The sequence below is a fragment of the Mchenga conophoros genome, linkage group LG12, assembly GCF_057382185.1.
Source record: "Mchenga conophoros isolate Kocher_MC1m ecotype Shallow Benthic linkage group LG12, M_conophoros_male_GT1.1, whole genome shotgun sequence".
Taxonomy (NCBI): domain Eukaryota; kingdom Metazoa; phylum Chordata; class Actinopteri; order Cichliformes; family Cichlidae; genus Mchenga; species Mchenga conophoros.
This window is the reverse complement of record NC_140537.1, coordinates 1,843,457-1,856,429: the sequence shown is the minus strand read 5'-3', so window position 1 is coordinate 1,856,429 and position 12,973 is coordinate 1,843,457. Positions and strand designations below refer to the sequence as shown.

At 42.6% G+C, this 12,973-nt stretch overlaps 1 protein-coding gene across 1 annotated transcript in view; it reads left to right on the top strand.

Annotated features, from left to right (window-relative positions):
- niban2b (niban apoptosis regulator 2b) overlaps positions 1-10,758 on the top strand; it is a 29,568-nt gene extending 18,810 nt beyond the window's left edge. Inside the window, exons 6-14 of the mRNA XM_085293261.1 lie at positions 33-148; positions 798-902; positions 2,582-2,744; positions 4,911-5,098; positions 5,223-5,378; positions 6,551-6,664; positions 7,844-7,951; positions 8,093-8,204; positions 8,821-10,758. Coding sequence (XP_085149387.1) covers positions 33-148; positions 798-902; positions 2,582-2,744; positions 4,911-5,098; positions 5,223-5,378; positions 6,551-6,664; positions 7,844-7,951; positions 8,093-8,204; positions 8,821-9,458 — 1,700 coding nt within the window. The 3' untranslated portion in view covers positions 9,459-10,758. The remainder of the gene's footprint in view (positions 1-32; positions 149-797; positions 903-2,581; positions 2,745-4,910; positions 5,099-5,222; positions 5,379-6,550; positions 6,665-7,843; positions 7,952-8,092; positions 8,205-8,820) is intronic.
- Positions 10,759-12,973: the final 2,215 nt, after the last annotated feature.

Below are 12,973 nucleotides of genomic sequence, written 5' to 3'. Positions count from 1 at the left end.
AAGTTCACTGACGGCTGCTTCTTCAATTCCAGGTTTGTCAGATGAGAAAAAAGTTCAGACACCAGCCTTCACTAATGCAGTGCGACTCTACCGTCAAGCTCAAGGCCAGTATGGCACCTGGGAAATGATGTGTGGTGCACCGTCACAGGTAGCGTTGGCAGAAATGTTCTTCTGTGGCCTCAATCGGACTTTGGGGGGGGGGTTGGAAGCTGGGATGAATCAGATGCTGTGTCATGAAATGTAAACTTGATGTCCTCCCTCAACCTGATTTTTCATTGAATTGCAACACGAGGTTATTCAAAGTTTTCACCAAACACCTCTGATGGTCAGAAGATTAAATGCTTTATGCACATGTTGCATCGTAGTCAGGCCCTGCTGTGCATGCTTCAGTGCTGAACAGGTTTTTCTAGATGCTTCTTCAAACCCAAATCACATTTATGTCATTTAAATTAAGTTATTGTCTAATGCTGTGTTTTTAAATCATTCTGTTTGTCTGATTATGCTTTAAAAAGGCGCCCACAAATAAAATGTAATATTATTAATTATGTGATAACAGACTTGGTTTGATGGAAGCATAACCACCTTACGTTGTCTTCTGTGGAAGAAAACTTAATTGCACGCGCTGTAGTTCATCTCACATGGCCTGTGTGAGTCCCTCTGTTATGTTCTGCTTCCTTACATGTGGCAACATGGAAAACGTACAGAGAGAGGTTACCATGACGATCACACGAGCGACTGTAAAAATGCAGAGCGCTCGTGGTCCTCTTATTTGTATGTGGGAATCGTTTTCCTTGTAGATCTTGTCTAACCTGGTGATGGAGGGCCTCCTCTCGGAGCTGAGAGACCTCATCTCCCCCCGCCTCAAAGGCAAACTCCATGAGAGACAAAGGAACTGGATACTGGTGAGGAACTACTCTGGGATTATTAGACTCAGTCTTTAGCAAAATAAGTGTTAACCTGTAAGTTTGGTGGATACTGCACCAGTGATTGGGGGACTTGTAAATGTTGACATCACCTGTTTGAAATGCTCCTTGTTCTTCTGGAACTTTTCAGGGTCTTTTTAGCACTTTTGTTTCAAACATGGTGCTATTTTGCCAGAATAACAGGAACTTTAATGACAAAGGTGTTGTGATTCATTCAGATGTACACTACCAGTCAAAAGTTTTAGAACACCCCAATTTGTCCAGTTTGTCATTGAAAGTTATGCAGTTGATTGTCTGATTGCACTCTGAAATAAACAATAGCGTAGTACAAATAAGCACGTGGAGTTAAAAAAAGAAATCATTGAATCAGTTTATAGACTAAAATGTATTCTAACCTTTGACTCACCAAAGTAGCACCTTTGGCAGATAGAGCAGCTGAACAAACCTGTGCCAGTCATTCTACAATAGAAATCAAATATTCCCCATGAATGTGGACCTTGTCGCTGCTTTGCTTTCCCTCTTCTGTCCAGTTCAAACCAGCTGGATGGGCTTTAAGTCTGCAGACTGTGCTGCACACTCCATGTTTCCAAGCTCACCATCTTGTTCTTTGTTCCTGAGGTAGTTCTGGCACAGCTTGGACTTACGTTTGGGTCGTTATCCTGCTGTAGGATGAACCCCTGACCAACTGCACACCAGAGGGTCCTGCATGGAGTGCTGTGGTAGCTGTTTTGGTTCAGGGAGCCTCTCACTCTGTACGAGTCACCGACCCTGGATCCAGCAAACAGCCCATCACACTTCCTGCTCCATGTTTGACAGTTGATGCCTCACACTGTGGATCCGTCCTTTCACCTACTCGACAGCGCACAAAGATCCTGCGTGATGAGCCCAAGATTTCAAGCTTTGATTCATTAGTCCATCTTACCTTCGTCCAGTCTTCAGTAGTCCAGTGTTGATGTTTCATGGCCCAGACAGACCTGTTTGTCTTATTCTGACATCTTATCAAAGGCTTTCTTGCCGCAGCTGACGAGCGTATGGCACCACGGTGTGTTCAGCACTGCTTCTATGCAGGCAGAGGGGGGAGTAATCCAGAAAGTTGGAACAGCTGCAGGAATTAGTAGCAGCAGCTTCCAAGGCTTGATCAACCTGCATTGCTGCAGAACAGATTTAACCTGTTAACCCTTGTTGTCCCTGAAAAAGGCTTTTTGTATGATTCTGAAATGTACATTATTTTTCAGTTTTGAGTAACTGCACCTTTGTTTATCCTCTGGCAGTTCACCCTCACCTTTGTACCATTTCAAGCTGTTCATTGGACTGAATGACTTGAATTGCAGTAAATAACTGGAAAGATTAGGGTGTTCTAACTTGTGACTGGTAGTGTATGTATAAGCTTGGAGCTTATTTTAGTAATGTGAGTGCAACAGAAAAAAAGCTGATCTACATTTCTTCAAAGGTCTGTAGTTCCACAGGACCTCTCCAGCAGGTACAGCCCAACTGCTTGCAAATTCACCTGTAAACTCAATAGTCTGTTACGCAGATATACAAATATATTCACTGCATGCATTTTCCAAACCATTTAGGCTACTATGTGACACTTAAACAGACGATGTACTGCACAGGTGTGAGTTTGGCAACATCAGCTGTGTGTTTTGTGTTTGTAGATCAGTGATGCTGTGTACAGCCTGGTGCAGGCGCAGTGCCAGACGCAGTATGAAGCAGTGTTGCAGAAGTGTGAGGCTAACCGCTCTTCTTTAGAGGCCTCCATACGAACAGACGTGGACCAGATCATCACATCCAAGGAACACGTGACCAACAAGATCAGAGGTTGGATAAGAGCAACACTTCTCCTCATTCAGATACTAGCAGCACATTTCTCAGAGCATTTTTCATCTTTGGTTAGTTACAAGCCCGTCATCGATAGAATACTCATGGAAGTAGAAGTCGTAATAATAACTGTAAATGTTAAAGCAGTGTTGTTCTAAATATCTACAGGGCTTAAAATTCTTACTGTGGGTTCAGTTTTAGCTGTAAAAGTGGATTCATATCTTAATAGGAACGTTTATTGCTTGTTTCTAAAACTGCACCATGGCAAGAGTATCAGTGAGAATGCTTGTGTATAAACCTATGAAACCTATAGTTTACCTGCTTTGGAACAAAGGAACAAAGGAATGATGATGCCAATCATCCATGCAGTTAGATGATTGGTTCTAAATGTAGCTGTGAGAGAGAGAGTAGCCAGAGAGACGTCCAGCAAGCACAAGGAAACCAGACAAACTAACAAAAAGGCCAAATCAGCAACTAACTTACTGTTACATATTTGTAAAAATACATAACGTGTGTGTGGAGATGGATGGAGATATGTAGATGTTACATTGTCTTGGTTTAAAAAAAAAGAAAAGATAATAAAAATATAGCAATATCTCACAGTTTGATATTTTAACATCACTGTCGACCTGTGGAAAGCAGGGAGACAGTTTCAGAAAGTTTCAGCTGCAGATAGGAGACATTAAACCAAACAAAGTTACTGAAGGGTAACTTTTTAAATTGTATGATATCTCAAGTCAAGTTGGCTTTATTGTCACTTCAACCATATACAGTTTAACAGTACACAGTGAGGCGAAACAACGTTCCTCCAGGAACCAAGGTGCTACATGCAACATAAATTAACTAATCTAATCTACGTGTGCTTCTACTTGTTTCCAGCCAATTAACTCAGTTTAATTCAGCTTTATTTTTAATATCTCCAAATCACAACATTCACCTCAACAATCAGACAAAACCTATGGACAAGCACTTTTGCGACAGTGGGAAGGAAAAACTCCCTTTTAACAGGAAGAAACCTCCAGCAGAACCAGGCTCAGGAAGGGGCGGGGCCATCTGCTGTGATTGGTTGGGGTGAGAGAAGGAAGACAGGATAAAGACATGCTGTGGAAGAGAGACAGAGATTAATAACAGATATGATTCAATGCAGAGAGGTCTGTTAACACATAGTGAGTGAGAAAGGTGACTGGAAAGGAAAAACTCAATGCATCATGGGAATCCCCGGCAGCCTACGTCTATTGCAGCATAACTAAGGGAGGATTCAGGGTCACCTGGTCCAGCCCTAACTATATGCTTTAGCAAAAAGGAAAGTTTGAAGCCTGATCTTAAAAGTAGAGATAGTGTCTGTCTCCCGAAACCAAACTGGAAGCTGGTTCCACAGAAGAGGGGCCTGAAAACTGAAGGCTCTGCCTCCCATTCTACTTTTAAATACTCTAGGAACAACAAGTAGGCCTGCAGAGCGAGAGCGAAGTGCTCTAATAGGGTGATATGGTACTACAAGGTCATTAAGATAAGATGGGGCCTGATTATTTAAGACCTTGTATGTGAGGAGCAGGATTTTGAATCCTGGATTTAACAGGAAGCCAAAACAGGAGAAATCTGCTCTCTCTTTCTAGTCCCTGTCAGGACTCTTGCTGCAGCATTTTGGATTAACTCTTTTAAATTTATTTATTTTATTTCACCTTTATTTATGTAGGTAAACCTCATTGAGACAGTCTCATTTTGAGCAGCAACCTGTTTTAAATATCCTCACAAAACTACAGCTTGATAAACATACTGTAGTCATTATAATTCATATAACAACTAATTAACTGGAAAAAAAATAAAATAAAAGACAGTAACAATAAAACATGAACAGGAGCAGCCCTGATGCTTCCTCCGTTGTCCTTAGGATTTGTTTAAAACCCTTCAGTTCAGCATTGTAAGAAAATGCCTTCTCCCCACGTTCTGTACGTACTGAAGTGACTGATAGAAGCTTGTGAGTGGAGGTGTTAGTTACTCTGTTTAGGTGACACACAGGAAGGTAGATGCACTGCTAGCAGACAAATTACTGATGTATAACTGAACAACTGGAGGCTTTATTTACAGGTTGTCACATTTCTAATTTGACATAACGATCCCAGACGTCTGCCTGAAACTGCAAGCCTGCTTTTCTCTCTTGTTTTGCAGCCGTGGTTCTTCCTAAAGCAGAGAAGCTGCTGAAGGTGAGCATTCAGCCCTACATCAGCTCCATCCTAGAGGCCCTGCTGGAGCCCACCAGCCGAGGGTTCTTCGAGGTCCGCGAGGTTTTCTTCCGAGAGCTGGTGGACATGAGCAAAAACGTCCTGAATGAGGGCACTAAGGAGATGGTGGCACAGGTGAGCACGTAGAGGAGGTCCTCCTAGAGAGGGGAATTCAGTAAAGGAGATACTCCCTCTGCCTCCATTGAACTCAGAAACATTTAGTGACATTCAGTGCTTGTAATCTATTCCTCTTCCTCAGCACATGGAGAAGATCTCAATGCTTGCCTTCCATCCAGTGAAGATGTGCAGCTGCTATGAAAAGGTGATGCAGCTGAGTCTGGAAGGTCTGGATCAGAGATTTGACATCTCGAGCCCCTCGGTGTTCATCCAGAGGGTCCAGATCCTCATGAGAGAGGTGATGATCGCTTACTGGCAGCTGGCTTTTCAAAGCAGTGCAGCTTTAACATATTGCTGGAGGTCTAAGTGATGTATTGATTACAATCGTAATTTACTGTACGAATGGTTTTCTGATCAAATGTATTTTTAAAGATCTGCATTTTATTTGTTGAAAATTTCATTTTATTACATTTTCTAATGAAACAACACGTTACAAACGATATAAACGGAGGAGAGGGAGGAGGTTACAATCAGCACTTACTGGTAAATAAACATCACACACTTTGAAAAACAAACTCCCCGCTGTATTAGGAACTTGACCGTTCTCAGATCCCTGAATGTGTAACAAATACAGGCAACGTAAATCAAAATGAATATAGTGAAACAAATGATTCACCTTCACTAACCCAGAACAGAATGCAGTTGGAAGGAAAACAATGACTCGAGAAACAAGTAACACACTAACTCATATCAGCTGACTTCCATGAAAAGGCGAATGCATTAGAATCACTGATGTGTGCTCTGAAGAAGCTTAGAACACTAGCAGACACTAAAACATAAAACACCACAAAGAAATGCTCCCGTCTGGATTTAAACATCTCTTATGCAAATATCCTCCATTCCTGTGTATTAAATCACATACAAAGTACATTATGTTGTCGCCTTCATCTCTTAGAATTGAGATGTTCACTGATTGCTGTAAATTTGTCAGGATGAGATCAGAAAGTTTTATTTCTAAAGAGAATAGTTGAGTTATTATTGAATATGAAATACTTTGTGGTTTGTTAGTCTCACTGTCCGTGTTTGAACTCGAAACATTTCCTGCCTCCTTTTCTGAGGTCACCGTTACACTGCTTATGTCTGCTTTAATTTTGTGTGAGCATCTCTCTACTCTCAGTGTTGTAAGAATAAATTAAACTTGAATAGTTGCTGCTCAGTTTGCAGAGGAATTGAGTACCATGAACACAACAGGACTGCAGGAAGGCAGCACTTCTGAATGAAAGTGTATTTGCTTAGAAGGGGAAGTATGACTAGGTGGAGGCACATCATGGAGCATCAAGTTTTGGATCAGTTAATAGATCTTCTTTCATATCATATTTATGTGATAATTGTCAAAGTCAAGCTATTATAAAATATACTGATACATTTGAATGCACTCGTGATAGTGTCCCCATCTGTGTCTGTTTACAGCAAATGGACAATGCTGTTTATACATTTGAGCAGATCCTTCACCAGAGTCTGGAGTCTCAGGGCGGTGAGGATCTCTGTAAGACTATCCAGCGCTGCCAGGACAGAGTTATCAAGGTAAAACACGTGATCAGTAAAAACCTGTTAGATCACCATTTTCTCCTAAACCAGAAACACATGGAAGAGGAGGACTGGGGTGGTAGATTTGAAGGTTGGTGGTTGGATTTGCTCCACTTTACAACATCCATATAGAGTGTGAGCATATTAATCCATCCATCTTCCTCTGCTTATCCTGGGCCGGGCCCAGAACACCTCACCCAGGATCCATCCTTGTCAGATGACTGAACCACCTCAGCTGGCTCCCTTCGATGTGGAGGAGCAGCGGCTCTACTCTGAGCCCCTCCTGGATGGCTGAACTCCCCTATCTCTAAGGGGGAGGCCAGCCACCCTTCGGAGGAAGCTCATTTCGGCCGTTTCTTTCCGCGATCTCGTTCTTTCGGTCACTACCCACAGCTGGTGACCATAGGTGAGGGTAGGGACGTAGATCGACCGGTAAATTGAGAGCTTGGCTTTTACACTCAGCTCTCTCTTCACAGACCGGTACAGTATCCACATCAGTGCAGCCGCAGCACCAATCCATCTGTCGATCTCCCGCTCCCTTCACCCATTACTCGTGTACAAGACTCCAAGATACTTGAACTCCTCCACTTTGGGGCAGGAACTCGTGGCCTGTTGAGCTATCAGGGTAGAAGTGCCTTAGTCAGGGAGGTCACCACGAACCTGATGGTCTCTCTGAGCTCCGTCGCTGCCCCGTGGAGAGAGAAGAACCATCCAGAAGGTCAACAATTTCTGCTGCAAAAATGCTTCAGCAAGGGGGAGGAAGACTGGAGATGGAGCAATACTGGAAGAGCATATGGGAGAAGGACGCAACACATAACGGCAGTGCTCGGTGCCTATTGGGTCTAAGAGCAGACCACAGCAACCTCCCTGAACTGGGACCAGTAACCATCACAGTGGCAGACATCCAAGAAAGGGCCAACAACCTTCCTCTGTACCACATGGAAGCTCCTGTCAAAGCATTCACATCATAGCGTTGTGAATGCTTTCCACATATACTGCATTTGTTCAAAATGAAGTTACAGCTTATAGTTGCCATCTGACACACACACACACACACACACACACACACACACACACACACACACACACACACACACACACACACACACACACACACACACACACACACACACACACACAGTAAAGCTGTCCTTTTCCTTCTTTCCTGTGGTTCAGAAGTTTGACTATGACAGCAGCACAGTGAGGAAGTGTTTCTTCCGCGAGGCTCTCTTGCAGATCTTCATCCCCTACATTCTAAAGCAGCTCAACCCTTGCTTTGTATCTGTGAGTACATCACCTTCTCTCTTCCCCAGAACCTGGAAAATTAATAATGCACATTTAGCTTTTTGTTTCTGTAACAAAGAAAAGCATTGTGACTGGTTCATTGTTGTTTGTTCTTGGTTTCATTCTTCTTTGAAACACCAGGAGTTGCCACGCTTTGAGGAGCTCATCTTCGAGGACTTTTCCCACTTCATCCTGGTAGAAAACATCTTTGAAGAGGTTGTGCTGCAGTCAGTCATGAAGGACATTATAATGGGTCAGTCTTCTGTATCGATGAAGAAAGACAGAGTGAAAGCAGTCAGAACTGAGGGCCTTATTATACTACCAGGAGGCAACATTGCAGGCAGTGCAATGGGTACCGTTAAGAGGAAAGCCTGCATGGACTCACAAAGTAACAAATCAGACAGGACATGATGAATGTTGATCAAGACAAAAAGGTTTCAAAGCAAAATATCCTGTCACCCAGAGAAAGCCAAAGCACACTCTGCAAGTATTCAAACGACACAGTTCCCCAGAAAGGTCCTCGAGTCCAGACGGGTCATCCACTAATTCCTCTGATTCCTACATTTGGTACATTATGAAAAATCGGCCTTGAATTGTGCAACAGATCAAAGTGATGCAACACAGATGCTGGTATCAAATTCTAAAGAAGCATTTAGTGTTTAACAAACGTCTCCGTGTAGTGGTCACAGCTGCTTTCACTGTGATAAGATATTCAGATTAAATATGATATAAAAGTGGCATCTTGGATCCATTTAACCCGGGAGATCAGCATCATTCATATTGGTCCCCGCTGTACTCTGTGCACACAACATAAGTCATTGAACTTATTGTGAGAATCCACATTTGAACCCTTTTCTCTCTGTCTGCAGCTGTAAAGGAGGCGGCAGTCCAAAGGAGACACAATCTGTACAGGGACAGTATTGTTCTGAGCAACAGTGACCCCAACCTGCATCTGCTTGGAGATAATCCCTCCATCGACTGGGCGGGACAGTACGGAGGCGACCAGGAGGAGGTGGATGGGGCAGAGAATGATGCCGAGTACAATGGTGAGGTGGAAAGTGTGACGTCCCGGAAGAAGAAAAGAGTGAAGCAGGTGGTGTCCTTGATCCAGACGGACGGCACCGCTGTCCTGCCTAGCGAGTCGTGCCTGGAGGTGCCTGGTGTTGAAGACATACCAGAGGAAGATGGAGAGGGGCGGAAAGAGAATGGAGCTGGGGAGGAGAACTCTGAAAACAAACCTTTGTGTGACCAGAATGGATTTGCAAGTCTCAAAGCCTCCACAGGGAAGCCAGAAGACGACAACGAACCCGAGGAGCAGCAGAAAGAGGAATTCCAGGCGACCGAGTCTGCTGGAGAGGGAGAGGAAAGTCAGGCTGTGGCAGAAGAGCAGCCATCATCCAAGCAGGAGGAGTCGGAGGTTTTACTCCTGCCTCCTGCTGCAGCAGCACAAAAGGAGTCTGAGATTCAGGAGACGAGCGTCGCTGCAGGAGCCCAGCGACTAAAGTGAATCCTGCCCGCTTCTTTTTGCTTTTCCCGTTTATACCAAGTTTAAGACACTAAATACCTTTTTTAACCACAACAACCCAAACTTTGTCTTCACCTGGTAGAAACATGAGCACCGTCTGTGTGCTGTGTATAAATGTGACAAGCTGCAAGAGCGCCAGGATCGAGGTGCCTTCAAGAAGCTGGATGTTTTCTGTGGTTTGACCTTCAATCGGACTTTTCTAACTGCGTGATTCAAACTGTAAGCATTAAACTGTCACTGAGTGATGAGCAGCTTAAAGAACGTGTGACAAAAGAATGAATCCTGAGTGCAGACGATCGTGTCCATGTCAGCACGAGTTTGTTTTGTGGTGGTGGGAACGGCACCGTTTTACATCAGTAACAAGAAAGATTTTATTAACTGTCATTTTACATCATTTTCTATCATTTCCACACTTTTTCATTTTTAGATTGAAGTTTCTGAAGCAAATGATTTATTGGTAATAAATTATCGATCAAAAGTATATTTGTCATCGTTTCTGTTGCCACGTGCACACCAAGGTTAGTATAGGGAACTAAACAAAACTTAAAACTTTAATGAGAATTTTATTTCAGTTAGTAAAATGTAAACAGTGAGCGGCGTACAGACTGCTCCTGGACAATAAGAAACACAAGCGTCACCACACATAAGCTGTTCCAGGTGATCAGGACGTTTCTCACGTCCTTTCCACCTAAGAACTACATCACGGCAGGATGGAGGTGTCTCTGTGTACATGCATAGACTAAGGTGACAGGTAATGGGTGTGAATGTGTAACCCATATTTCTAATGACCTGAATCCTGAAGAACGTCCCTGTAGAGACGAGCAGAATGTCAACTGTTCGTTTCACAACAGAAAACTTTCTGTTGTGAGCAAAATCTGAGGCTATGATTTTCTTTAAGGTTTGACATTTAGGTGTTTTTACGGAGCAGTTCTGCGTCGTCCTCCATCCTTTGCTCTGGTTTGAATCTCTGTTACTCATCTATTGATCACACAAATGTTCCACGTCTTCTTTTTGTGTGTTACACTTATTATAAACACATCCCCGCGTCACTGTTGGTAGAAAACTAAAGAATTGAAACTGTATTTGCCTTTGCAGTTTGCACTTTCTGAACAATATTCCCTGGATTCAAATCAACTGTGGAGAATCTTTTACTGCATAAAGTGTTTTTAAACTGTAGATTTTATGAGGTTGACTTGAACAACCCTCTGTGCACTTTTCCACTGTGTGCTGTATTTCACTTTTTAAACTCTGAGCACAAATAAACTGAGGACATTTTTCTCCAGTATTTTTCCTTATGTGCCATTCTTATACTTAGTTGCAGTGAAGTTGCATGAGTATTTATAAAAATGTTTTAATCTAGTATTAGCATATTTGCAGAAGAATCTGAACAGTTCCTCTGACACTGCTGTAAATCCAGAGTTGCTCCTTGACCTTTGTAGTCAGACGTTACTTGTTCCCTTCTGTGAGCTGCAGAGCAAGATCACTGACCTGGTGCTGGGCGGGTTCATGGGCTCGCGTAGAAACAATCCACTATATCAAACCTAAACATTATTAAGACCATCTGAAGGAGACGGAGCCTTTTGAGCGCTCTGTCTGCCTGCGTCACACAGTGCAGCAGTTTTGTAATTAAAGAGCAACATCTTTACAGGAGCAGTGAAGCTGTTATTGCTGGATACTGGTCCAGGCTGATTTGTGATTGGATGCTCGTGTCTTCACGCCTCTGTTGCTTTGAGGTGCCAAGATTCTCATCTTTACAAATCAAAGTCATTTGGCCTGAGCTTTGAATATGTGAGTCGTATGTCTGTTTATTACGAGTACACACACGTATAAAAGAAAATCATGATTTTTGCTGTGGACTGTGACGACTCGTGCAGGATATCCATCCACCGAAATACCAGAATCCAAAGTGTGAATACGGCTGGACGACAGTATCAGCCAACACGTCGGATTTAAACACGATTGGGAAAAGGATGCTGGGTGAGCGCCACTAACTTCGACCAACAGAGCGAGCAGCACACTGCACTGCAAATTCATTAAAGCACCTCCACAGAAACCAGCTGTGCTTCCAAAGAGAAAAACAGGAAGTAATTCAGCTGTAACTCAAGTCTATTCTTTTTCTCTACATTTAACAGAAAGTCTATTCAGGCATCAGGTGAATTCATCCTCAGTCTAACCAAAGAGGCATTTCTGCTCGGCAACATAGATTTTCCATATTTGAACTATTGTGAATCACTTAATGTAAAATCATTTCCAGACGTGTCTCTAATGAAAACTTGAAGATGAGTCAGAAAGAACAGGCAAGGTCAAAGGTCGAAGCTGCTACCACTGTTTCACTTTCATTAAAAAAAAATGTAATTGACATTAAAAATGTATTTTTCAAAAAAGATTTCACTAAAGGGGCGAAGGAAACATCACAGTACTATCAAGAGATTTACAGCTGCTTAACAGCACAGGAACAAAGTCATGAAGTCACAAAGATAATTAGTAATAAGTCATTTCTTTTTTTTATATATATATAAACCCTTCAAATTCCCTCTGTGAGCAAAGGTACACAGAAAAACTGCGAATCACTTTTTAGCACATCAGCAGAACCGTGTGAAGTTCATGAGAGATCACATCCACTAATGTATTAGCAATTACTGAGACAAATGAGATTTATTTCCCCATTTCCATGTCTGGTGGAAATATCTCATAAACATAGGCGTGCAGGCTCAGTGGAAACAAAACCTGAGAGTCAAACAGCTCACATCACAAGATCCCAGCAGCGTACGTTACAAACAAGCTTCATGGTCCACTGAACGTCTGAACCTCGACTATTTCAGATCTAAGTGTGAAAGGGTGAAATGTTGCAGTTAGTCACAGTTAGTGAGATAATCTAATGAAAGTCTTTTAGGTGGAAACACATTTAATCTTGTTTATTTGTAAATGTCACGGCAGCTTCTAGCTTGTGCAGAACAAACACTGATTCTGTGACAGCTCAAGTCTGGGGAGATAACTCGCATTTAATATTCTGCTCTTGCTCTTTCAAGCACAGCAAAGCAGACGAATAACTCTTCAACAAGTGACAGGTGTTCTGTCTCCCCGTTAAGAATGCCGACAGGTGTTGAGCTTGTCGGCGTTTGTATAACTGAGTCACTGTTGTAACTAACAGGAAAAGTGTCTGTTTCCTTTAAAGCCTGGAGTGACCTGTAGGACTTGTTCATCCTAATGAATAATAACACTCAGGTTTTTGTCTTTACTGTTTCACAAAGTGAAATAATCAAATCACTTGAATTATATTTATCTAATGAAACTCTGAGCTAATGCTGATTTGACTCTACTCTTTGGAAGAAGCGAGATTAAAGAGGAGAACGAGCACATCGAGGCCTGAAGACGCACTTATTTCTTCTCTGTAGATACAATCCAACAGGAAAGGAGGCAGCAGGAAACAATAAAATCCAAATTCATACTGTAACACACGAAAAATGAGCAGAGAGAGGGTCCACAGTGTGCAGGTG